The following is a 23,678-nucleotide window of genomic DNA, read 5'->3' on the forward strand; positions in this document are numbered from 1 at the left end:
CAAGCTGCAGTTGTTGTATACACCTAATTATTATTGTACTCACAACATTTTGAAAGCATGCTTTAAATTGTTCAATTGGCACCGACTTACCCACTGAATCCAATCCTCTTCTGAGTCCATTAATTAGCGCCTAGTTTCGCTCTTTATTTGCGCAAACTCTCCTCCGCCGTTTGTCATTTAATATTCAGTTATCGTTGTTTATTGGTTCAAGAGCTTATCGACTGATGAGTTTCGAATTATGTTGATTTCGCCCACTTATGCCAGCAGCCGGCAGCCGAGAGTCCTCCGGAAAAGGACTGGCGGCGTTTCCCCGATTCAATTACACGTGTATTTGTTCGTTTCAACTGACAAAAATCCCGTTTAATTCAATTACGATTTTAATTTGCAGCCCTTTTCAGCATTTATGATTATTTGCATATTCAAATTGTTTTATTTTTCCCACAGCTAAAACCAAACCGAATCAAAACAAACCATCATTGACCACTAGCAAAAGAGCAGTAAAACCACTAGCAAAAAAAAAAAAAAAAAAAAACTGCTCTAAATTGAAATTCGAATTTTAAATTAGTTGGCAAATTTGTTGTAATGAGCATTTGAATATTTTACATGCATTAATTAAACATACAAAAGCGAAGCGAATTAAATGCCATTCACTAATCAGGGCTCTCTGCTTTTGTTCCCAGGTAATTCCAATAGTCTAGCTCAGTTGGTGGACAACGAGATACCGCTGGCCCAAATGGACATTCCGGCCTACACCCACCAAACGGCCACCCAGTCGCGTCAGTATCGCCATCGTCATCACAAACAGCGCCAGATTTCCAATGGCGGCACCGTAAGCTATGAGAATCAGTTGGCCACCGCCAGCAGTGAGGATGAGTTGGACGATCCCGATGTGGTGGTGGTGGGCAGTCCGGAAGTGGTGGCCGCCGTGGCCGCAATTGCCTCCAACAAGGCGAGGGAAATGCGCAACCGCAGCGGCAGTTATAGCAACCTCTTCGATGCGGACTTCGAGGCGGCTCTGGTTAACTCCTCGCTAGCGGACAACCATGTTCGAGCTGAGGCAGGAGCCAGCAGTTCGGGGAAACCCTCGGCGGGAGCAGCTCTACTGGCTGCTGCCATCACCGGCAAAACGGAGAACATGTACAGCAATGTGCCTGCAGTGGCAGCAAGTAATTCCAATGACTCCAATCTGCATGTTTACTCCAACATCATCGATGAACGCCAGCAGCAACAGCAACAGCAATTGGATCAGGCCAACAATGTGCTGTCCTCCACTCTGCTCTGCGATGATCTCGACCTGGACGATCCGGTTAGTGCATCGTGTCACGTGAAGAGGAAATCCCTGGGAGATGGAGCCGAGCAGGTGAAGTCCGCCGAGAGACTGAGGATGCTGCACGACACCACGATGATCGATACCGCTCTCGATTTGGACAGCCTGGATGGCTCCAGCATGGGCAACAATTCGCAGTCCTGTCTGGTGAAGTCGGGCAAACCGACTGCCACCACCTCTTCGAACGTGGCCATAGTCTAAGCGGTCCTTGCTGTCCTGTACATAAGTGTAGATAATCATGTCAAGGGGGAGAGTATTATTTATTTTTCCGTGCTTTTACTTGAACTATGACCTTTTTTATTTAAAAAAAAAAACTACATATGTATGTGTAACGCGGTGTTTCGGGGGAGAAATAGAGAAACTACCTATCAGCAGGCAGATAAAAAATATTACCTTAAAGCGTTACGCGTTCAAATCAGAAATATTTATATATATATATCTATGCATATATGTAGATGGATAATAACTAAAGCATTTACGGATATATGTATGCATATGTATAATACAAATGTGGTGAACAATGTTAACAATTCGAAGGCATTAACGAGAATGACAAAATAAAGGAGCAAACCAATACTATGGAGAAACTGTTTATACAATACACGACGCATACATATAAATCAATTATAAGTACATATACATAATGATACACATATACAATGTACGGTTAGTTATAGTGTATAATTTTTGTATTTAAGTTTTTACAAAACAGCAGAAACAGCAGGAGTCGTTTCGCAGTTCAGAGTTTAAAAAAACATTTGCGGTGTAGTAAGAAACCGAAGAAACAAAGAAAAGCCAACTAGAAATATCCTGCAATATACGTGAAGTTGAAATTGTCGAAGGGGACGAGAAATGTTAACAGTGTAAGAGTTAAAAGCAACAATGTGGTGTATTAAATGTTCATAAAATCTACCATTAAGTGTATTTTCAAGGTGTAAAATGTTATATGACATCAATTAAAACGAGTTCGAGATTTCGACAAGCTCCATTGCATGAGAGAGCAAAATGTTAAGCGTATGTTATGCGAAACTAACAAAACTACAATTATACAAAGAATAAAGATTTATAAATAGAGAAGATTGACATATGTCGTTATTATTTGACAAATTGGGTATCTAACTTTTTTTTTATTCGTAAGCCAAACAGTGAAGGATTTGACCAAGCGAAAGTTTCTTTTATATTAATATATTATGGCATTTCACCTAGTCGTTTAAATATGATTAAAAGCCGCCAAAATTATATCGATGCGTCGATATCAAATTTATATTTTGACTTGTTGGAATTTGATGGTATTTCTCAACGGTCTCATTTCGGTCACACTGACATGGACATCAAAACATTGGATACGGAACTTGTGGAAATTCATCCAAGAACTTCGTATTTAAGGTATTTTATGAATTAAATTACCATCACGAAGCTCAAATTTTAGTAATCCCAGTGCTCAAGAACTAATTGCGCATCGTCGCACGGAGTTTGAAGCTCTGAGTGGAGGTTTAAAACGTACAGAAAATGAAGGAACTGAGTTGGAACTTGAGGAGCTTAAACAAGCCCAAGGTAAACATAAATAATATATAATTAAAATCATTCCAAGATATATTTATAAAATGTTAGATTATTTAAGAGCTCAATTATCAGTGCCCCGCATAGAAAGATATGGAGGAAGAGCTCTTGCCATTTGGAATGAAGAGCAACAAGTGGCAGAAGTCATACGAAAGGATGGGAAGTTCGAAAATTTCGGATATAGTGAACATGGAAAGCTCTATTTGGAATACTACGAGGCCTTGTTCTTACTGGAACTGGTAAGTTATAGTATTAAATTCCTCTTTATTCCAATTCATAAAGCTATATTTTAGGGTCGGCTACAACTGGAGTTCTATGGTTCAGTAGTTTCGATAGAACAAGCTTATGTTCTGCTTCTTGGAAAGTTGGAAAGCGAAAGGTTCAGCCATTACCTGGTTTATTCCGCATTATCCCGTGCTGGCTATATAGTCGTCAAACACACGCCGCCTGAAAAAACATCAGAGACAGTAACCAGTGAAGATTGTGTTTGGGCAATTCTGAAAGAGAAACTGGGAAATCAACAAGTGCCGGATCACATTAAAATTTCACCTTTTTACTCGGTAATAAAAAAACAAATGGAAGACATGAGGGAACAAATTGTGTCTCAAAGGCAAGTACAGCCAGATATCACAGAAGAATCCATAGATTTCAAATTCAACGGCAGAAAGCAAAGAGCAAGTAAAGATCTAATCGAAGAACCTGCTAGCAAAAAAATAAAGTTTTCCATAACCGGTCGAAGTCTAGTGGATCACCTTAAAGAAGATTATTCATATTCCAAATTTGAAAAGATCTTTGAAAAGTTTGATATTGTGCAACTTGAAAGTCAAGGCTTTGCCAAAAGAGAAGACATAAAACCCTCTTCTTTCAAAATAACCTTTGATCTGCATCTTCACAACGATGGTTTTAAGAAGAGCTTACCAAAGCCACCCAACTTTAATGTAATCATTCTTTCAAATCAAGAGGCTTTTCCTACTCATGATGAAATTTCAAAGATTCAGAATCAGAATCTTCACACCGCACCATTGCTTGTCGTATCCGTTAGTGAATCCAAACAGATACAGGCCTTTTTATACTATATAAGTTGATGATTACCAAAAACTGCGGAGGTGCCATGTCAATAAATTTTACGTGAGAACGTGAGCAAACCCCCAAAAATTTATTTTATTTACTATGCATTGTTTGTACACAGTTTCAATAGAACAAATAATTATTTACGAAAAAATGGAAATCTTAAAAAGAAGAAAGTAGCTTTTGACTTGTTTGTTTAGGACGTGTATTGACTTTTATGATTAGGACGTGTTTTGACATGAATGTTTAGGACGTGTTTTGATTAAAATCCAGCGTAACTATGGTAAGTTGACGACTAATAATAATATGGACAGGTATCATTTAGGCCTTCTATTCTACAGAATGCTCCAATTATTTGGATGATGGGCGGTCCGGGAAGCGGCAAAGGAACTCAGACCCAGAAAATAGCGCAAAAGTACGGATACACTCATATTGACCCCGTCGAATTGGTGGATTATGAGGTAAAATTAACTGATAAATTTAGTGATGCATATTTACTTGAATATCTGTGTGCTTTACAGATGTCAGCAAAGACCAAAATTGGAGAAAAATTCACAAATATGCAAACTGCCGGAAACACAGTTCCCCTATTAGAAATTATACCTTTGATCAAACATCAAATGATAACCCACCGAAATAATAAGGGTTCTGTAATTGATGGGTAGGAAAGACAACGTTCTTTAGGAAATATTTAATTACTTTTACTTATAGATACCCTGCTGATTTGGAGGAGGCTAATATACTAGAGGACAAGCTCGGTCCGCCCAGCAAAATCATTGCGTTGGAATTGAGAGAGGAAGTCGGCAATCGACGCAGTTCCCAATCTTCCACGGCCTCACGTCCCAGTTATTCAGAGTATGTAAGTGCCTCGAGGCCGGTAATACAAAGATATGCAGACATTACTCTGATTGTTAATGGAGACCAAGAACCTGAAAGAGTGTTTGATGAAATTCAGGCTAACATGGACCGCTTTGTTCGTCATAGGTCAAAATTGTCAGTCACTCGGTAGATGAATACTTATGATGGGTGTTACATAAAAACTGAATTTGAACTTTGAAAAAAAAAAAAACTGCTCCTATCGGGAAAGTAAAAATAAGTTCAATTTTTAGAAACCTCCCCAGCAACATAAGCTAATTCTGGATATCTGCAAAAATTAAAAGTTAAAAATCGGCATAAAATGATGGAAATTGCAGAAAGTTTCTTTCCCAAAAGAAGGTACATCGATTTATAACAAAATGAACACCCTCAGAAATAATACTCAAAAAATCAAACCGGACAAAAACAATTGCTAATTGGATTGAATTAAATCGGTATAGTTAAGGCGCTACCGATCTTCATCATGGAAACATGAACCACAGCGATTATAATATTCAAAATTCGATTTGAAAAAGTTCGGGTTATTGGTGGAACGACCAATGGGGTGAACAATGTTAACAATTCGAAGGCATTAACGAGATCGACAAAATAAAGGAGCAATCAATTCTATGGACAGTGGCGATTTTAGAATTTCAATCTGAGGGGGGTTTTTGATTGAAAAAAAATTTTTCATTGTTTTTTTTGGTGATTTCAACCAGCGTAAAATTAGTTTACTCCAATTCTGGCAAATCACCTAAGCTTTTGAATATGTTTAAAAGCCGCCAAAGGAATATAGATTCATCGATAGCAATTAATATTTCGTCTTATTTCGGTCACACTGACATGGACATCAAAACATTGGATACGGAACTTGTGGAAATTCATCCAAAAACCTCGTATTTAAGGTATTTTATAAATTAAATTACCATCACGAAGCTCAAACTTTAGCAATTCCAGTGCTCAAGAACTAATTGCGCATCGTCGCACGGAGTTTGAAGCTCTGAGTGGAGGTTTAAAACGTACAGAAAATTAAGGAACTGAATTGGAACTTGAGGAGCTTAAACAAGCCCAAGGTAAACATAAATAATATATAATTAAAATCATTCCAAGATATATTTATAAAATGTTAGATCATTTAAGAGCTCAATTATCAGTGCCCCGCATAGAAAGATATGGAGGAAGAGCTCTTGCCACTTGGAATGAGGAGCAACAAGTGGCAGAACTCATACGAAAGGATGGGAAATTCGAAAATTTCGGATATAGTGAACATGGAAAGCTCTATTTGGAATACTACGAGGCCTTGTTCCTACTGGAACTGGTAAATTATAGTTAAATTTCTTTTTATTCCAATTCATAAAGCTATATTTTAGCTTATGTGCTCCTTCTCGGAAAATTAGTAAGCGAAAAGTTCGGCCATTTTTTGTACACAGTTTCAATATAACTAATAATTATTTACCAAAAAAACGGAAACCTTAAAAAGAAGAAAGTAGCTTTTGACATGAATGTTTAGGACGTGTTTTGATTAAAATAATAAAATAAATATGGTAAGTTGATAACTAATAATAATAAGGATGTGTGATCATTTAGGCCGTCTATTTTACAGGATATTCCTATTATTTGGATGATGGGCGGTCCGGGAAGCGGCAAAGGAACTCAGACTCAGAAAATAGTACAAAAGTATGGATACACGCATATTGACCCCGTCGAATTGATGGATTATGAGGTAAACTTAACTGATAAATTTAGTGATGTATATTAAATAAAATATTTGTGTGCTTTTCAGATGTCAGCAAAGACCAAAATTGGAGAAAAATTCGCAGATATACAAGCAACCGGAAACGCAGTTCCCCTATTAGAAATTATACCTTTGATCGAACAACAAATGATAACCCAACGAAATAATAAGGGTTTTGTAATTGATGGGTAGGAAAAGCCAGCGCTGCTTGGAAAATATTTAATTATGTCTACTTATAGATACCCTGCTAATTTGGAGGAGGCTGAAATATTAGAGGACAAGCTCGGTTCGCCCAGCATAATCATTGCCTTGGAAATGGAAGAGGAAGTCGGCAATCAACGCAGTTCCCAATCTTCCACTGCATCACGTCCCAGGTATCCAGCGTACGTAAATGCTTCGAGGCCTGTAATAGAAAGATATGCAGACATTACCCTGATCGTTAATGGCGACCAAGAACCTGATAAAGTGTTCGAAGAAATTCAGGCTAGCATGAACCACTTTGTTCGTCATAGGTCAAAATTGTCAATCGCTCGCTAGATGATTACTTATGATGGGTGTTATATAAAAACCGAATTTGAACTATTACAAAACAAAAACTGCGCTTATCGGTAAAGTAAAAATATGTTAAATCTTTAAAAAAAAACCACCCCAAAAATGCAAATCTACAGAAATTTCAAGTCATGAAAGCAAAAAAAGCAAAAAGATTCTTTTCCAAAAGATGGTACCTTGTTTTATGGCAAAATGAACCACCTCAGAAATAATACTCAAAAAATTAAAACTGAAAAAACAATTTGAAATTGGATCAATTTAAGTTGGAATAGTTACGGCGCTACCAATCTTCATAATGGAAACATGAAACACAGCGGCTATAATACTCAAAATTCGTATTGAAAAAGTTCGGGTTGTTGGTGGACCGGCCAAAACAAAAGCACTGGCAGTCGGAAAGCTTCGCAGGAAAGCTCGCGTGAGCGTCTGTGTACGCGCAGTGAAACCGTTAGCCGTTAGCCGAATCGGATCGAATCGAAAGCCTTTTCATTCAGTCACTCTCAACACACGCAGCACAGAGGGCGGTGGAAAATCTCGTCGGGCGGAGCAATCGAATCGCTGGGAAAATCGACTTGAACGGCAACTGGCAGAAGGAGGGCTAGTCAGGCATCGGCTGCTACCAAACTACCGCAAATCTCGCGATTTATTTAGCCAAAGGCCCGCAACAGCGACGTGTATATCTAGTATACATCATCATGGTGAGTGGTTTTCGCAGTGCGGGTGCCCCAGTGATTTTTATGTTTCTTTTCCGTTTCTGCTTATTGCCCAGTTTATTTTTATTTGTATGTAACCTACACGAAAAGTTCTACTCTGATTGAAATCTCTACAAACACTTTAACTGCTAATTTCAAGTTTTGTTTTATTTATTTTTTGAGTTTAAAATTGAGAACAGGCAGCTAGACCTTGAGCCACTTGTAATGCACTTGACCTTGCGATGCACTCGAGAGTGTTTTTTTGGGGGCACAAGCTTACACTCTCAGTTGCAGTTACTCTCTTTTTGAGCCGAGAAGCTAACACTCTCAGTTACAGTTACTCTCTTTTTAAGCCGAGAATCTCCCCCGTCAGCTGTTCACTGTTTACGTCTCCCGGTTTTAAAATAGAGCCTCTCCTAATTCAAAACGATTACGAACCTGTGAAATTCCCCGAAAACAAACAAACAAAGCCACAAATTAGTAACCCAAACGAAGCAAACAAACAATAAAAAAACGAAATTCGCATTCCAAGCCCCGTCGAATTTTGACGTCAAAATCCCGATTTGAATAAATTTATTACCAGTTGCCCCGATACACAGGAATTTCTGGCGGGGCTTGATTCATTAGCAAGTCCCAAACCCCAAACCTCGTCGCCAAAAAGCAGTTAAAATGTGTTTATTGGCGCTACTCGAACTAGACAGTCATGCCGGTTTTATTTTTTTTTTTGTCTTGACTTAGTCGCGTCGCATTATTAAATTGTCAAAACAAAGAAACAAAAAGCCTTATAAAAGAAATAGCAAGAGCAAGAGTTGGCTTCCATAAAAATTCCTTCGAGTTGACTGGATAGTTTTCCAGTTCCGTTTGAACAGAAAGCATGTGTGAAGCTCTTATTCTATAATTAAATCTAACTACTCGGGAACCGAAACAAATGTTCAACTAATGTGTACAGGTCAGTGCTTAATTATTAACCACGGGGCTCCTTGGAAATGACATTGAGAAGTCACTGAACTAGTTTATATGTTCACCAAATTACGTAAATTAGTTTGAAAATCATAAATTCTCACACGCAACGCTTCGAATGCGTAGAAATGTGCTGAGAGAAAAGCCAGCTAAAAACAACGTCAGAGAAAATAAAAATCACTGAATTTATGCTCTAAGGAAAAACAAAGGTGCCAGCAAACAACCTGAATATTATTATCAAGCAGCCAGAATCCATTCATTTTCAATGTTTTATTTTTTTGCACCCAAAAATTTCTCGATGAGTGCGACAATGCGGAACAGGCGAAAATCGACGGGGGCCTCGAACACTATATCAAAAGCTGATCCGAACGCACACGCTCTATAGCTATATAGTATATAGTATGGTCACGGGCCGACAACGGGGGCGATTCAATTGTTTACAATAATTGGGATTTTTTGATGAAATCAAACCATTAACAAAACCATTTGCGCGAATGGAGAAGAGGTGCCAATTGCTTTGAATTACCAGACAACCAATGGATAATAGTGATGATGTGTGTGTTACGCAGTGGTTTTTGTTCATGATCAATGTCATGGGCAGATGTAATAATTAAATCGTATATAGTACATGTGTGCATTTCACACAGTAGCGTGCGAACTTTGTTGTCGGCAAACATTTGAGGTACATTCGCTGCTGGCAGATTGCCCAAAATACTAATAACTACATATTAACCGAAAGGCAAATACATATCTCGAACATATAGTTCAATAACACTATAACTTTGAGAAATCTAACCAACCCCAACCAACTGTCTCGATTGTGTAGTTATTTATGTGTCACCAAATGGCAATGAAGAAGGAGGCCGTGGAGAAGCTCAAAGCCGAGGAGCTCCGAAAGGCTCGGGCCAGTGTAAGTATCCCATTGAAAGGCCAAATCGATGGGTACTCTATATCCTCTACTAGGATTACTTGATGTATGGCATGTTCTGTCTGGCCGCCGCTTCATCACCAAAAGTTTTTAGACCCGAGAAATATCAAAATTCCCCCTTTTAACCAAACTAAGCTTGGCTAAATGTGAACTCTAACCCCGGCTAATTGTAGATGTTAATTCGTCTCGGTGTTGTGACCTTACTAACCTTTTTCTTGTCTTTGCAGTCTGATATTCCCATCATCTGGATCTTGGGTGGACCCGGCTGCGGAAAGGGCACCCAGTGCGCCAAAATTGTGGAAAAATACGGATTCACACATCTGAGCAGCGGTGATTTGCTGCGCAATGAGGTAATTTGGTCATAAATACTGGAATAGTTCCGCTGTTCTGTTCGGAAATGCCAGGGAGATATTGTTTTTGTCTTGGAAAGCGTTTTCTATCCTGTTTGGAATTCGTTTTGGCTGCGGATATGCATTTAAATCTAGAAACATACACAATTTATTTAAATTGAAAAACACTTTTTGTATATTATTAGAGTAAAAACAATCGCAATTTTAACAATATTTGTACAGCCTTTTTTTTACGATTTGTTAAAATAAATCTAGTAACTAGAGTCATATAAGATCATAACAATTTTCTGGTCTTTCTGTAGAGAGAAAAGTTTATGTTTAATGGAATAGTTTATCCAACCATTTCTACAAATTGTTTTGAAATTATAACAAATTGATTTAAAATTGTCATATTCGTATATAAACAATATTTTCTTAGAATATTTTATTTCTTTATACCTTATACTATTATTAATATTTCTTGATATTTCAAGGTGGCTTCTGGATCGGACAAGGGTCGCCAGCTGCAGGAGATAATGTCCAGCGGAGGCTTGGTGTCCAACGCCGAGGTGCTGTCGCTGCTCAACGACGCCATTGTCCGCGCCAAGGGAAGCTCGAAGGGATTCCTCATCGACGGATACCCGCGGGAGAAGAACCAGGGCGTGGAGTTCGAGGCCCGCGTTGCTCCCGCCGATCTGGCTCTGTACTTCGACTGCTCCGAGGACACGATGTTGCAGCGAATTATGGCGCGTGCCGCAGCTTCATCGGTGAAACGGGAGGATGACAATGAGAAGACCATCAGGGCTCGCCTGCAGACCTTTAGGCAGAACACCAACGCCATCCTGGAGCTCTACGAGGCCAAAACCCTGACGGCAAGTTTACCTAATTGAGATCGAAAAAAAATTCCCCTTTTAATTCACGACTTTATAACGCAGATCAATGCCGAACGTGACGTGGAAGATATCTTTTTGGAAGTCGTCCAGGCCATTGACTGTGTGCTGAAGAAGAAGAAGCAGGCAGCCGCCGCCCAGTGCTAGTAAATTGGGAATCCATTAGGAAACCGGTACCAAAGTTAGCAAAGCAACGAAACCAAACTTTATAATGCACTTTTTAGCGCGAACCTCACAATCTTAAAACGCTGAGCACAAATGAAAGCGAAACACCAAATAAATTAGTTTAAATCTATATTATGTTACCATATTTAATGGCATTATCCTTCAATCGATTGCAAGCAATAATTGATCTAGTGCTTTAAATAAATTTACACATTACAAATTGAATAAACTTTTTGTAAGGCTTACAGATATATTACAACTTCTGTATTGCCAACTTTGTACCCTTCGATTACTGAGTCAGAAAGGTCATAAAACCTTTACAAATTAATGACTGCAATTAAGTAGTTAGCATGCTGTTAGTAATTTTATTCAATGCAAATCTTAACCTGCCACGATTTAGGGATTTTATTTAGCAAGTCTCTGGCCAATTATTCATAAACTAATTGAACGATCCAAGGGCGCGTGTGCTTGAAAGGAAAACATTCGAATCATTTGCCTTGAATGTGCTGCTGCTGTGAGAGCCTCGTGATTTATTATCGAAAACTATAAGCTCGTTTAGTTCAGTGAACCAGTTTGCTATCAGCATTTAAATGTTGTGGGAGTGAAGTAGAACAAACTTAACCTCGTATCTAAATATCTCATTTACATGGGCTTTTCGCACTAAATTGATGTTCAAACCTCCTACTGTTTTGTGAGTTAAGTCCAAACAAGAATGTTCCTCTTACTTATGGTTATATCAGAGTATTATTGAGGAACTTTCCCAAATCGGTGAATATATCTCCGATACAGATTAACAAGTTGCACCCGATAAACTGCTCCTCCAGTCATAATAAATTAAATGGCTTCGCTGGCGAATTTAAATTAGAGCGAGTCATCGGGTTAATTGATCGACTTGAACAGCTTTATGACCGCAGGGTGAATTGCTTCTGAGCCCAGTTAAATCAGAGGTATTTCGGGCCATTAGATGATATCAATAAATGATAAATCTGCCATCGAAAGAATCTTCTAACTCCGAAGTGCGTCACTTCAGTTTAAAAAGCAAAATAGATCTGACACAATTCGCATAACAAAGGCCAAAAAGAAAATCCGACGCCTCTCCAACTCAAAAAACTGGTAGAAATATCGTCAGAATCGTCGATCTATTACGGAACTAAATACCAAGTGGGACAGACGAACGTCATCCATCGGACGGAGGAGCTCCCCTTCGACTTCGAACTGGAGTGGAGTGGGTTCGCGTTCTCAAAGATCGACTCGAGTGTAAAGTCAACACACAAATATTATGTAAAGTAAGTGGTTTTCAAAATAAAAAGATGCTTGATAATTGTGCGTTTCGTGAGTTATGTAAAACCAAACAGAGCGATCAGAAAACTCGTGGCTGTTATATAGAAAACGAAACAGTTAACCCATCGGAAATTATCACTCGACGACGTAAAAGTTTTTATCGGGCGAATATCGCCGGTCGAGATCAGATCCCCAAATGCGGGAATTCCAATTCCACACAAAAATCAGCATGACTAAACAGACAGAAAATTCGAAGCAGGTTTTTGGTGGTATTATTGTTTTTTTTTTTTTCTTTTTTTCTTTTATTTTCATATACAATTTCTTATTTTGCATCATTTGTTGCTTTCTTTTTGTTTGGCGGCTTGTTGTTTTTCAACTATTTTTTAGTAACCGCTTGTCACTCTTACAACTAAAATAAATATATAGATGTTTAAATAGTTAAAGCTAAAAAACAATGTACAGATTTCAATGAGAGGTATATCACAAGATTGGAGAATATCTTTCGAACATAAAGCTATAAGATTCAGTCGGAGGTGGCGAATGGAGTGCGAGGATCCATCTTAAATGAGATTGTTATCACTGTACTGCTGGTGGTGGTGATACTGCTGATGCGGTGCACTGCGTCCACCGATCTTGCTCTCGATCCAGTCCAGGTAGTGCGTTACCCGCGTGAAGCCACCGGGAATGTTGGTCTCACAACCATCGGCGGGTCCAAAACTCGTAATGCCCACCACCATTTGGGTGTCCTTCAATACCAAAGGACCACCAGAGTCGCCGGTGCAGACTGTTTCATCCTGCAGACCCTTGGCACAGATCACTCCCGCGGTGACCACATCGTACTCCTGGGCGCACTCCGCATTTGAGATCACCTTCAGCTCGGTGTACTGCATCGAATCGGAGTTGGTCATCTCCACCATGGCGCCCCATCCGCTGGCCACCACGCTCATCCCCGCGAACTGATCGTGGCGATATCTGCTGGGCAGCTGAGCGGGCTGAATCCTCGCGGTGAAGGCAATATCCTGCGGCAGCTTCACCAGCGCAATGTCATTGGCCGCCGTCTCCGGATTGAAACGCTCGTGAACAATAAACTTATTCGATCGCAGCACCAATCCTCCGAGCTGCTGGGTATCCTCCACGCTCTTGGTGCCCAAGTACACATCGTAGTGGGTCACTCCCATGGTGCAGTGTCCTGCTGTGAGGATCCAACGGCGATCCAACAAAGTTCCTCCACACAGGATGCGTTTGCGCCATAATTGTTTGCCAATGAGCATCACCTGGTAGGGGAACTTCTCGATCCGTCCGTATTTCGAGTGTCCCACGGCGTAACTTTCTGTGGGTTTGGTTGCCCAAATCAGCATCAAGATCATTCCCAATCCCAGCAGCTGGGCTATTCTGTTGTTCAACATTTTTAACTCTGTTTATTTGATTACTGCACTTGTCACTAACTTTTCTCGTTCTTAACGGATCTTTATATATTCTATTTTATTTGAGTCTGTTTTTTTGGGAATTTTTTGCGTAACTTGTTTGTTGAGTTCTGCGCGCTTTGAACGTTCGCTTCAGTTTAAATCCATTCTGATGGAGCCGTGATATTTTATACCTCGTCGCTCGCGCTCAGCAAAAATATTTCGCCGGTTATCTGGGCTCTCGGATTTATCTCTCTGCTCATTTCAACCGATCGGCCGACTCTTCTCCGGTAGCCTGTTGTTATGACAGCAAACAAGTCGTAAAATCTCGTTTATAAAAGCTGATAGTCGGCCGATTTTCATTTGGCGCGCTTAGTCCAAGCAAAGTTCAAATTTTTAAATGGGAAACGGAAGTGGGAACTGGGTTAGTTCGATTGCGTCCCATACCGAAATATCAAATTTCACAAATCAGATGGAGAGGCTTTCAAAATGCTTATTAAATTCATATTTTTTGTTGGCCAGAGAAAATCGAGATACAAGTTAACTTGGCGGCAGACAATAGAACAGGTATTCCAGATGGATTTCGGACAGAAAACCACCGCCCCTTTCGGTGGATAGAACGTTTTTGGGTGACAAATACGATTTTAATTATGTATAAACTTCAGTGGAATTCTCATTAGAAGACCCGTTTTCATAGTCGTTTTTCTTTGGCTCAGTCTCAGCAATTCGGAGAGTTGGAAATGTTTCATTCAACTGAAAAAGATGGAATTTTTTTTTTTTTTAATTTGAAAGTTGCTTTTGCGCATCTTCATCCGTAAACAGCGGGAACTCCGAAATTTTTTGATTCAGTGGCGCCATCGAGAATTTGTCTCAAATAAGTTATTCATTTACGCCTCAAAGTCCACGAAATTTTTTGCCAATTTCAAGCAAAACTTTCGGACGAAATTCGGGGTAACAGCGATGAATCAAGTTAGCAGTCGGTTTATTATTTATCAACAAATTAATATGCGGATTCCGCTCCAAATCAGAATCATCACAACAATGCTGACTCAATCAATGTTTTTGTGTTCTAATGTTTTCTTGCGCTTTTCCTGTTTTCTTTCTCGATCTACGTTGCCAAAAAAATTCCAAAAAACCAATAAAAACAAACATTTCAAATGGGAGTTAATTTGCTTGGCGCCAGCCGTTTGTGTTGTTAATAAAAATCAACGGAGATCGCCGATCGCCTTAATTTTATTTACTTAATTAGCAGCCGAATTGTAAAAAACACCTCGAGAATGCCTTTGTTTTTAGCGGAATTAAGTACGTAAATGATATGTTAATCTCGAGGAGTGGAAAAAGATATCTCTAATTGATCCTGGCAATTACACGTGCCTTTAAATCCGATAGAGCAAACCGAAATCGGGGATTATTTTACTTCTAAGATCGTCATATTTGCATTACTCATTGGCAGGTTGAAGATTATTAATAAACAAACACTAATAAAGTTAATTGGACATAAAAGTGCAAAGCAGTTTTTACGAGATGAATCCCCTGGATATTATAATAAAATTCCTTTCTAGGAATCTAAAACAGCACGTGTAGGATATATAACTATATAACTTCCCGTTCTGGGAGGTGTCTTTTATTGATGGACAGGCTAATCTTCCAATTACTTTTCAGCACATCGTCAAACTTTATAGGACAGGTTTTAGAACTTTACTTTCTGGCTTTTTCGGGCCAATTTGAGTTTTAGTGCCACCGACAGAGTGCATATTTCATTTTTTGGCCGAATGCTTTGAATAAATTACCCCGCAGAACCGGCGAGATTTATTTGACAATCAACATTTAAATTACGCGACCGGGAATCCGAGATGTAAATTGATGCAAATTAAGGCGTTGGGAACACCCAAAAAAAAATAATAAGAGATCGTTGTTTTCGTCCGCAAAGTTCAGCGGCTCTCGTCATTGGCGCCACAGAAATGTTGCTTACCTTGTCCGAGAAAGTAGCCGACCTTGACGGACTTCGGAATTAGAGAAATATCACCTAGAAAGCTGGATTAAATTAATACAACCGACTGACGAACAGAGTAAGACGCATGTGGAGTGCATTGACCAAGATATCGGCGTCGGTGGATCGAAATGGCCATATCAAATCAAATCGTCCGTTGACGTCAGCTAATGCCATTTGTTTGGTGTTCGGAAATTAATTAATGTGCCGGCGAATGAGCTTTTAATATGCAACGGCGTAGAACCAGTAGTCGTTATACCACTTTTCGCCAGGCAGTAAAAGTTCCACTCGACCCACTCATCCCGAGGGCTCGATCTTCCAAATGTTTCTCGGCCAGAGAGTTTTTGGGTAAACTAGATCCGGTTGGACCTAATTTTATGCCAAAAAACCAAGAAGGAGAATCAGTGGAGAATCCAGAGGGGACGGCAAACAAAAAAAGAAAGAAGAAAGAGCCGCTTAGAAGAAATTTATAGCGCTTGGGGATTACCCAAAAATAACCGAACACGAATACTGGGCCACAAAAACAAACTCCCATGACGACCTGACTGTGTAGCAAACAAAATTTGCTGAAATTCATCAAAGGCATTTATCATTAGCCGAGAAAGAAAGATGATCGCTTGATCGCTTGATAGCCGTTAGCCAAAAAGTTAAAGAAACTTTTTTGGCGCCAGTTATCCAGACGACGGCGACGGATTATGTATCGTATCTTAATGGTATTAACTTAGTAAAATAATAAAAAACTAGCTGCAGTTCCGAGCACACTGGAATTCCCAAAAAACACGTGCGAAATGCCAATCCAAATGTCCAATAAAAAAGCTAAGAAAGTCGTCAAAACAAATCGTCTTGGCATCTCGACTCGAAGTCGCATAATACGTCAAGTTGTCAAATTAAATTTGCATGCCATTAATATGCTGCCAAATGAAGCGCAGCTAAAGCCGCTTATAAAACTTGATATGTTTTGCTCACAGATAAGGAATTGATTAAGCCGGAAAACCGCCTTTAAAACTTGTAGAGAAGAAATCACGCCCATAGAGAAGTTCTCGGTTCTAATGGGAATTTGGGAATTTACCGATCGATGATCGTTGGATCCGACTTTGTGAATTATGCTGCGACATATCGAACAACTTAGTGGCGCCGAAATAATTAATTATAATTCGACTGTCTCGACATTAATAAGCCATTGGAATTTGCATATAAATTAGAACGATTAGAACGGCCGAGAACAACAGCCTTACCTTATAAATGTGTATCAACAACTCACGAAATTGATAATGCAAGGCTTATATCGAATCCAAGTTATTAGTTCGTAAGATTTAACAAAATAGAATATTAAACTGGAAACGTTAAAAGTTATAAAATTAAAATATATTCACAATTTTCAAAGGATTACTGTCTTCTTAAGCTACTAAGTCGAGATAATATTTGTGTACCTAAAAGTTAATTAATAAAAACTTGTTTGGTTTCATTTATTAATTTCTTACTTTTTGTTTACAAATTAATAAATTTAATTACATAATTTATTAACAGTTCTTAAAAGATTACTGTCTTTATAAACTTAATGAATACTTCAAAATTAAATAATAGAAACTTTTTTGAGATTAAAATAATTTGGATCAGAAATAAATATTTGATCTTATTTTACAGTTCTCCGTGGAAAAGATCTTATAAAAAAAGATCGAAAATCAAGATTGAAATTTGTATTTCTTAATTTTCAAAAACATTATTTCTGATGAAGCCATAACATCGCAGAATTTATTTGGTAAATAAAGGCCCAACCAAATTATGTTATGTTTGATTGGTAAACAACAGAAACCTGATGTTGATAGCCATTTAATTTGAAGATGTCTATTAATGTTTTCCAATCATAAGTGGGCAATAACCATTCGTTTATAAGCAAACATGACTACGAGCACGCTCTTCAAACTTTAAGAGTGCCTTAAACTTGACGTCATATTGACGGCTTTTCCTTTATCTGAGTTATGATGATTCATTCTCGAATCCAATCCAATTAACCATGTCGGTATTAGACTTTATGAAACGTCATCATTATCTTTACAAATTCATATTTTTAGGCGATTAGTCAACTAACATTTCGATCGTCTCAAAGGTCTCAGACTTTCTCAAAGATCTCTCACTGTGACAATGCAAATAAATATTGTCTCGGCGGAAAGCCATCGAACTTTGTGCCTGATTAAAGCACATATTCCGATTTAGACCGCATAAGGAATTCCAATTAATGTGATTAATCGTAAATAAACATTTACGGTAAGTACTTTTTTTTTCCACAATGCATCTGTCACTCGATAATTTAGGGAATCCACATGGCGAATACCATTATTTAAAAATGATGCAAATTGCGATCGCTGGCGAGCGATTTTGTTCGGATAATTACAATTGCAATTTACTGTATTTCCTCAAATTCGAACAAATTTCTGAAGATTATAAACAGGTTCCTCAGCATATTCAAAATAAACGTTACTTAGGTTAACGGTTCGACGTAAGAAAACGTAAAGTGCCGTCTACGTAGTATGACCTTAGAAAAGAACTAGTATATTTTAAAATGTACATGGTATATTTTCGTGTATCATAAAGAAACGGCCACACTGAAGAAGCCGGCGTAAACAAAAGATTGAAACTTAATAAATTTCTTGATATCATTTAAAATATGAAAGAAAAGGATCTGAAACGGGCTTATAATAATGTTCTGGCACAGACAATATCCACCTCTCATCAATACCTATTTGCGGGTAATCTGTTTGGAGATATTTTTGTACTAAGGTAAGAGGCCAAGTTTTAAAGCATGTTCAGCAAATGTTAATAGTAAATACAATATTTAAAGGATTAAAGAACTGGATAAGGGTTCCGAGGAGCCTCCTGGCAAACTGAAGATCTTTCCACAGGGAAGCGATGTGGACATCAACTATCTGGCTTTCCATCGTGATTTTCTGATTGTGGGTGCAGTGGGTCTGATTTACGGATTGTCATGGAACGAGGAGGAGGAATCTTTGGCCACGAAACGCTCCTGGGAGGTGAAGATACCCATGCAAGTTGACGCCGTCGAAGTGCCCGATGTAAACTCTATGTGGCTGGATGCGGAGAACAGCACACTTTACGCCGGCTGTGGCGATGGGGTCATCTACCAAGTGAGTTTGGAAGATGGTCGCATTCAGCGGGATTACCGAGGTCACACAGACTACGTGCACAGTGTGGTGGGCAACTCCAGCGGTCAGATCTTCTCCGGCGCCGAAGATGGCACAGTGCGGGTGTGGAGTACTAAGCAGCAGGAACAAACCGCAATGTTAGAGCCGTACAAGAACCCAAATCTTTTGCGACCCGATTGGGGCAAGTGGATAGGAGCTGTGGCTGTCAACGAGGATTGGCTACTTTGCGGCGGTGGACCCAAGGCGTCCATTTACCACTTGCGCTCCTTGGAGTGCACTCGGGTCTTTGATTTCCCGGGACGCGTGCATCTCTGCGACTTTGTGGATGACTGCGTGTTGATCGGTGGAGAGCACAATCATGTGCAATCCTATACTCTAAATGGAGCCCTGCAAGCCAATATTCCCGTGGAGCACACCGCCTGCTACTCCGCCGTTTGGCAAACCTCCCCGATTAAACTCATGTCAATCGCTGGCTTTAGCAACAAACTGCATATCCTTAAGGACTTTCGGTTCCTGGACAGCAAGCTTGAGTTGTACGGCAATGTGGAAGGAGAAGAAATAAACTCGGAGGATGACGAAGAACTGATTGAGGAGCCCTTGACCGTTGAAGCTACCTGAAGGTTGAATAAATTTATTTTTTGCGATTATATATATTTTTGTAAACCACTTTATTAATATTCTTGCTTTAAAACTTTAACTCATTAGGGAAACTGATCATATTGCTCGTTCGTGCAACCATTTTGTGTTATTCGAAGCACTTGGTATTGCTCGCTGTTTGCATTATTCTGTAATATGCATTGCCCAAACGTTGGACTTCCATTATCACCAAGAGCAAAATCCTCAAGCATCTTTATATATGTTTTTGAGATAACTTCTTCATCAGGACGAATAACTGGACGCAGGGCACCAATATCAAAGATTAAGAAGAAGTCATCTCCGTGAACGGCACCTTTAATAGAATTCATTTTAGCGGAGTGGTTATTAAAATCAAAATTATACGAACCAAAAAACAAATCAGTGCGGTTGGAAAGCACCTGAGCTACTCCATTAACAGCAGGATTGTTGTAAACCATCGAATATACAGGACTCTGGCCATATTTCCTGTGAAGCTCTACTGAAGCTTTAACTCCGTTTTTAAAAAGAATATCAGTAAACATTCGCTGCACATCCCAATAACTTTCCTCACTGAATCTTCGATCTCCCAAATATTGCTGCCTAAGTTCGCTCGAGAACTCATCCATTTCATCAACAGTCCTCTTTGAATCCAGATAGAAGAGGAAGTAAGGGGCCCAGTCAAACCAGCGATCGTTGAGTATATCAATCAATGTCTGCCCGGTTGTTTGGTTTCTTTCCAACAGCTGAGCGGCATTGAATCCACCATCCTCAGAGGTGTGCGTCACAGTCCATGGAACGTGAGCGAACTTCCCACTTTTAATCACCTCAGCGGGATCTTGAGTAAGGAAGGCATCTGGAGCATCTTCTGGCTCCAAAACAGGTCCAAAGGGGGCAAAGGGCACATACGCAAATATTAAAAAGCTTTGCACTGCAGAGACTATTTCTCTAGCCGGTTTGGACTTTAGGCAATTCTTCAGCTCCGCAGAATCCTTCAGCTGGCCACAGCCAACGATGCGACCCAGTTCAAAGGCTTTCCTTCGGTGATCCCGATGGATAATCCAAGGATTCAATGCATTACCGCTCATAGATACGGCTGCTCTGGCCAGTTGACTAAAATCCTCGTGCAGGAGCTGCAAATGAGTTGAGGCACCACCAGCTGAGTGACCAACGACCACAATATTCTCCGGCATGCCACCAAAGTTTTCGATGTTCTGTTTGATCCATTGTAAAGCGAGCCTTTGATCTTTCAGTCCATAGTTTCCTGGCAAATCAATATCTCCCGTGCTTGCGAAACCCAAAGGTCCAACCCGATAGTTAATTTTCACCACCAGTAAATTTCCCTCACGCATTAGAAACTCATGTCCATTCACAGCTGCTCCACCGGACATAAAGCCTCCGCCAGGAATTTGAGCCACCACAGGAAAGCTGTCTCGATTATGATCCTTCGGCTTGTAGATGCTAACGGTCAAGCAATCCTCTACTCCCTGCAGTTTTTCGGCTGTAAACTGGTTCCATTGCATGCAGACTGCTGGTGGATTTGTGGCATCAAAAATATCTATCCATTGATTACTGTATGGTTGTGGAGCTTCAAAGCGAAGTTCACCGATCGGAGGTTCAGCGTAGGGAATCGATTCGTAGCTGTAGTAGTGGCCATTATCCTTTCCAAGGAGTTTTCCATTCGCAATCTCAACAATCAAGGGATCTGATGCGTATGCTGTGCACAGCAAAGCCAAGCCAATTACCCATTTAAGTAAATACATGATCTGAAATCTAACGAAACAATAACGCGACTGTGAACAAACAAAGGTTGCTTCTTTTTTAATAGCCCCGTACAACGGGCCTTCTAAACAGATCATCTCAATTGAACACGTTTTGAGAGTATTTCAGGGGTAAATGATGGTGACAAACGTTCAGTTGAAATTAATAAAATTGGCGTGGAGTTAATTTATTCATTCATTATTGCACAGAAAAAAATGTTGTCTGGATAATGAATATATAATATTATATTTTATATTTTTTTTATAAATTGTTTACATTTTAATTATTAATACATTTTATAAATGTCACATTTGAAACCCATACTCCCTAGGGAAACTGATCAAATTGCTCGTTCTTACATCCGTTTTCTGTAATTCGTAGTACTTGGTATTCCTTGCTGTTGACATTATTTTGGAAAACGCAGTCCCCAAATGTCAGAGCTCCCTTATCGCTAAGTGCGAAATCCTCCAGCATTTTGATTAACTTTCGTGATATAACTTTCTCATCAGGACGGATTCTTCTTCCTAGTGGAGCAAATTCAAAGATGAGAAAAAAGTCATCGCCATGAACCGTTCCTGTAAGAGAATATATTTTAAAGGAATGATTTGTTAAATGTAAGGTAATACAAACCAAAAAATACATCAGAGCGCTTTGCAAGCACCTGAGCTACTCCAGTAACAGCAGGATTATCGTAGACAAAGGAGTAGACAGGACTCTTGCCATGTTTCCTATGAAGATCTATTGCACTTGGAACGCTATTTTTGAATAAAATATCTGTGAACATCCTCTGCACATCCCAATAGCTTTCCACGCTGAATCGTCTATCTCCCAAATATTGCTGTCTGAGGTTCCTCGAAATTTCATCCATGTCCTCGATGGTCTTCTTTGGGTCCCGATGGAAAAGCAAGTAAGGAGCCCAGTCAAACCATCGATCGTTGAGTGTTTCTATCCAGGTTTCACCGGTTGTTTTGTTCTTTTCCAAAAGGAGAGCAGCATTATAGCCACCATCTTCAGTGGTGTATGTTACAGCCCAAGGAACTTGTGCAAACTTCCCACTTTTGATTACCTCGACGGGATCTTGAGTAAGGAAGGCATCTGGAGCATCTTCTGGCTCCACAACAGGTCCAAAAGGCGAAAAGGGCACATACGAAAATATCAAGAAGCTCTGTACTGCGGAGACTATTTCACTAGCTGGTTTGGACTTTAAGCAGTTCTTTAGTTCCGCAGAATCCTTCGGTTGTTCACAACCCACAATGCGACCTAGTTCAAAGGCTCGTCCGCGGTGACCCTGATTGAAAATCCAAGGATCAAGGGCATTTCCGCTCACTGAAATCGCAGCCCTGGCCAACTGGCTGAAATCCTCATGCAGGAGCTGCAAATGAGCTGAGGCACCGCCTGCTGAATGACCAAGAACTACAATATTATCTGACATTCCACCAAAATTAGCGATGTTCTGCTTGATCCATTGAAGAGCCAGTCGTTGATCTTTTAGGCCGTAGTTCCCTGGCAAATCCTTATCTCCAGTGCTTGCGAATCCCAAAGGTCCAACACGATAACTTATTTTTACCAATATCAAATTTCCCTCCTGCATTATGAACTTGTGTCCATTTAAAGCTGCTCCACCGAACATGAAGCAACCTCCATGAAGGAGAACCACGACGGGAAAGCTGCTCCGAGTTTTGCTTTTCGGTTTGTAGATGCTTATGGTCAGGCAATCCTCCTCTCCCTGCAGTTTTTTGGCTCCGAACTGGTTCCATTGTAAGCAGGCTACTGGTGGCTTTGTGGCATTGAAAATACCCTCAAATCGATGACTATATGGTTGAGGAGCTTCAAATCGATGTTCACCAATCGGGGGTTCGGCATAGGGAATCGATTCGTAGCTGAAGTAGTGGCCAATATCCTTTCCTCGGAGTTTTCCGTTCGGAATCTCAACAATCAAGGGATCCGAAGAAAGTTCTGCCTCAGTGCCCGTGAGTGTTATCCAAAACAAACTGAAGCACATCAACCATTTAAAAGTATACATGCTCCAAAATCCAACGAATTACCAACGCGACTGCGTTGAAAACAAGAGCGCTTCGTACTTTATAGCCGCAAGCAACGAGCCTTCAAAAAGACCAACCAAATTAAACACGTTTTGAGATTATTTTGGGGGAACATGATGATGACAAACGGTCGGTCAGTTGAGAATAATATAATTAGCACTAAGTTCATTCATTCAATTAGTATTACACCGAGAAAAGATTGCAACCAATATGATTTCAATTAAATTATAATTTTTAAATAATACTCTGTTTTTACGAGTAGTTTGTTAATGAAGCCTTTTATAAATTTATAATTTATATAAATATATAACTTTTCTTCCCATTATTTCTTTTTGTTATAATGTCTCAAAATAATAATACAATTTTTTAATCT

The 23,678-nt window shown here is 39.6% G+C and overlaps 9 protein-coding genes across 12 annotated transcripts in view; 6 read left to right on the plus strand and 3 right to left on the minus strand.

Annotated features, from left to right (window-relative positions):
* LOC108089405 (palmitoyltransferase app) overlaps nt 1-2,404 on the plus strand; it is a 63,921-nt gene extending 61,517 nt beyond the window's left edge. The window contains exon 12 of the mRNA XM_017187600.2: nt 681-2,404. Within this exon, the coding sequence (XP_017043089.1) occupies nt 681-1,528 (848 nt within the window). The 3' untranslated portion in view covers nt 1,529-2,404. The remainder of the gene's footprint in view (nt 1-680) is intronic.
* A 223-nt stretch (nt 2,405-2,627) lies between these two features.
* LOC108089406 lies at nt 2,628-3,981 on the plus strand. Of its 2 annotated transcripts, none has more exons than XM_017187602.2 (4): nt 2,628-2,713; nt 2,766-2,881; nt 2,939-3,126; nt 3,181-3,981. In XM_017187602.2, the coding sequence occupies exons 1-4, from the start codon at nt 2,652-2,654 to the stop codon at nt 3,970-3,972; spliced, it is 1,158 nt and encodes a 385-aa protein (XP_017043091.1). In that variant the 5' UTR covers nt 2,628-2,651; the 3' UTR covers nt 3,973-3,981. The 2 variants fall into 2 exon arrangements, with proteins under 2 accessions (XP_017043091.1, XP_017043090.1); XM_017187601.2 differs by having other exon boundaries at nt 2,637-2,713; nt 2,757-2,881.
* A 143-nt stretch (nt 3,982-4,124) lies between these two features.
* On the plus strand, nt 4,125-5,451 carry LOC108089409 (adenylate kinase isoenzyme 1-like). Its single transcript, XM_017187607.2, has 4 exons — nt 4,125-4,238; nt 4,297-4,416; nt 4,477-4,616; nt 4,667-5,451. The coding sequence occupies exons 1-4, from the start codon at nt 4,236-4,238 to the stop codon at nt 4,962-4,964; spliced, it is 561 nt and encodes a 186-aa protein (XP_017043096.1). The 5' UTR covers nt 4,125-4,235; the 3' UTR covers nt 4,965-5,451.
* A 113-nt stretch (nt 5,452-5,564) lies between these two features.
* Nucleotides 5,565-7,302, plus strand: LOC108089408 (adenylate kinase isoenzyme 1-like). The gene is made up of 7 exons (XM_017187605.2): nt 5,565-5,715; nt 5,768-5,883; nt 5,941-6,128; nt 6,181-6,354; nt 6,414-6,533; nt 6,594-6,733; nt 6,785-7,302. The coding sequence occupies exons 4-7, from the start codon at nt 6,352-6,354 to the stop codon at nt 7,080-7,082; spliced, it is 561 nt and encodes a 186-aa protein (XP_017043094.1). The 5' UTR covers nt 5,565-5,715; nt 5,768-5,883; nt 5,941-6,128; nt 6,181-6,351; the 3' UTR covers nt 7,083-7,302.
* Nucleotides 7,303-7,477: 175 nt separating this feature from the next.
* On the plus strand, nt 7,478-11,311 carry LOC122319702 (adenylate kinase isoenzyme 1-like). Of its 2 annotated transcripts, XM_043207770.1 has the most exons (5): nt 7,478-7,789; nt 9,570-9,653; nt 9,899-10,021; nt 10,495-10,872; nt 10,936-11,311. In XM_043207770.1, the coding sequence occupies exons 1-5, from the start codon at nt 7,787-7,789 to the stop codon at nt 11,035-11,037; spliced, it is 690 nt and encodes a 229-aa protein (XP_043063705.1). In that variant the 5' UTR covers nt 7,478-7,786; the 3' UTR covers nt 11,038-11,311. The 2 variants fall into 2 exon arrangements, with proteins under 2 accessions (XP_043063705.1, XP_043063706.1); XM_043207771.1 differs by lacking the exon at nt 9,570-9,653 and having other exon boundaries at nt 7,581-7,789.
* Nucleotides 11,312-12,598: 1,287 nt separating this feature from the next.
* LOC108089310 (collagenase) lies at nt 12,599-13,907 on the minus strand. The gene has a single exon (XM_017187487.2). The coding sequence runs from the start codon at nt 13,740-13,742 to the stop codon at nt 12,897-12,899; it is 846 nt and encodes a 281-aa protein (XP_017042976.1). The 5' UTR covers nt 13,743-13,907; the 3' UTR covers nt 12,599-12,896.
* Nucleotides 13,908-18,334: 4,427 nt separating this feature from the next.
* LOC108089635 (THO complex subunit 6) lies at nt 18,335-19,665 on the plus strand. 2 transcript variants are annotated; one of them, XM_017188001.1, is made up of 3 exons: nt 18,335-18,507; nt 18,569-19,510; nt 19,596-19,665. In XM_017188001.1, exons 1-2 carry the CDS (start codon nt 18,395-18,397, stop codon nt 19,506-19,508), a joined length of 1,053 nt encoding a protein of 350 aa, XP_017043490.1. In that variant the 5' UTR covers nt 18,335-18,394; the 3' UTR covers nt 19,509-19,510; nt 19,596-19,665. The 2 variants fall into 2 exon arrangements, with proteins under 2 accessions (XP_017043490.1, XP_017043489.1); XM_017188000.2 differs by lacking the exon at nt 19,596-19,665 and having other exon boundaries at nt 18,569-19,539.
* On the minus strand, nt 19,592-21,265 carry LOC108089634 (esterase P-like). Its single transcript, XM_017187999.1, has 2 exons — nt 19,894-21,265; nt 19,592-19,839 (listed from the first exon to the last, which is right to left on the minus strand). The coding sequence occupies exons 1-2, from the start codon at nt 21,263-21,265 to the stop codon at nt 19,592-19,594; spliced, it is 1,620 nt and encodes a 539-aa protein (XP_017043488.1).
* A 325-nt stretch (nt 21,266-21,590) lies between these two features.
* Nucleotides 21,591-23,321, minus strand: LOC108089340 (esterase P-like). Its single transcript, XM_017187521.1, has 2 exons — nt 21,894-23,321; nt 21,591-21,838 (listed from the first exon to the last, which is right to left on the minus strand). Exons 1-2 carry the CDS (start codon nt 23,284-23,286, stop codon nt 21,591-21,593), a joined length of 1,641 nt encoding a protein of 546 aa, XP_017043010.1. The 5' UTR covers nt 23,287-23,321.
* Between the last annotated feature and the right edge of the window lie 357 nt (nt 23,322-23,678).

Source organism: Drosophila ficusphila, unplaced genomic scaffold (assembly GCF_018152265.1).
Source record: "Drosophila ficusphila isolate 14025-0441.05 unplaced genomic scaffold, ASM1815226v1 contig_286, whole genome shotgun sequence".
NCBI classification, from domain to species: domain Eukaryota; kingdom Metazoa; phylum Arthropoda; class Insecta; order Diptera; family Drosophilidae; genus Drosophila; species Drosophila ficusphila.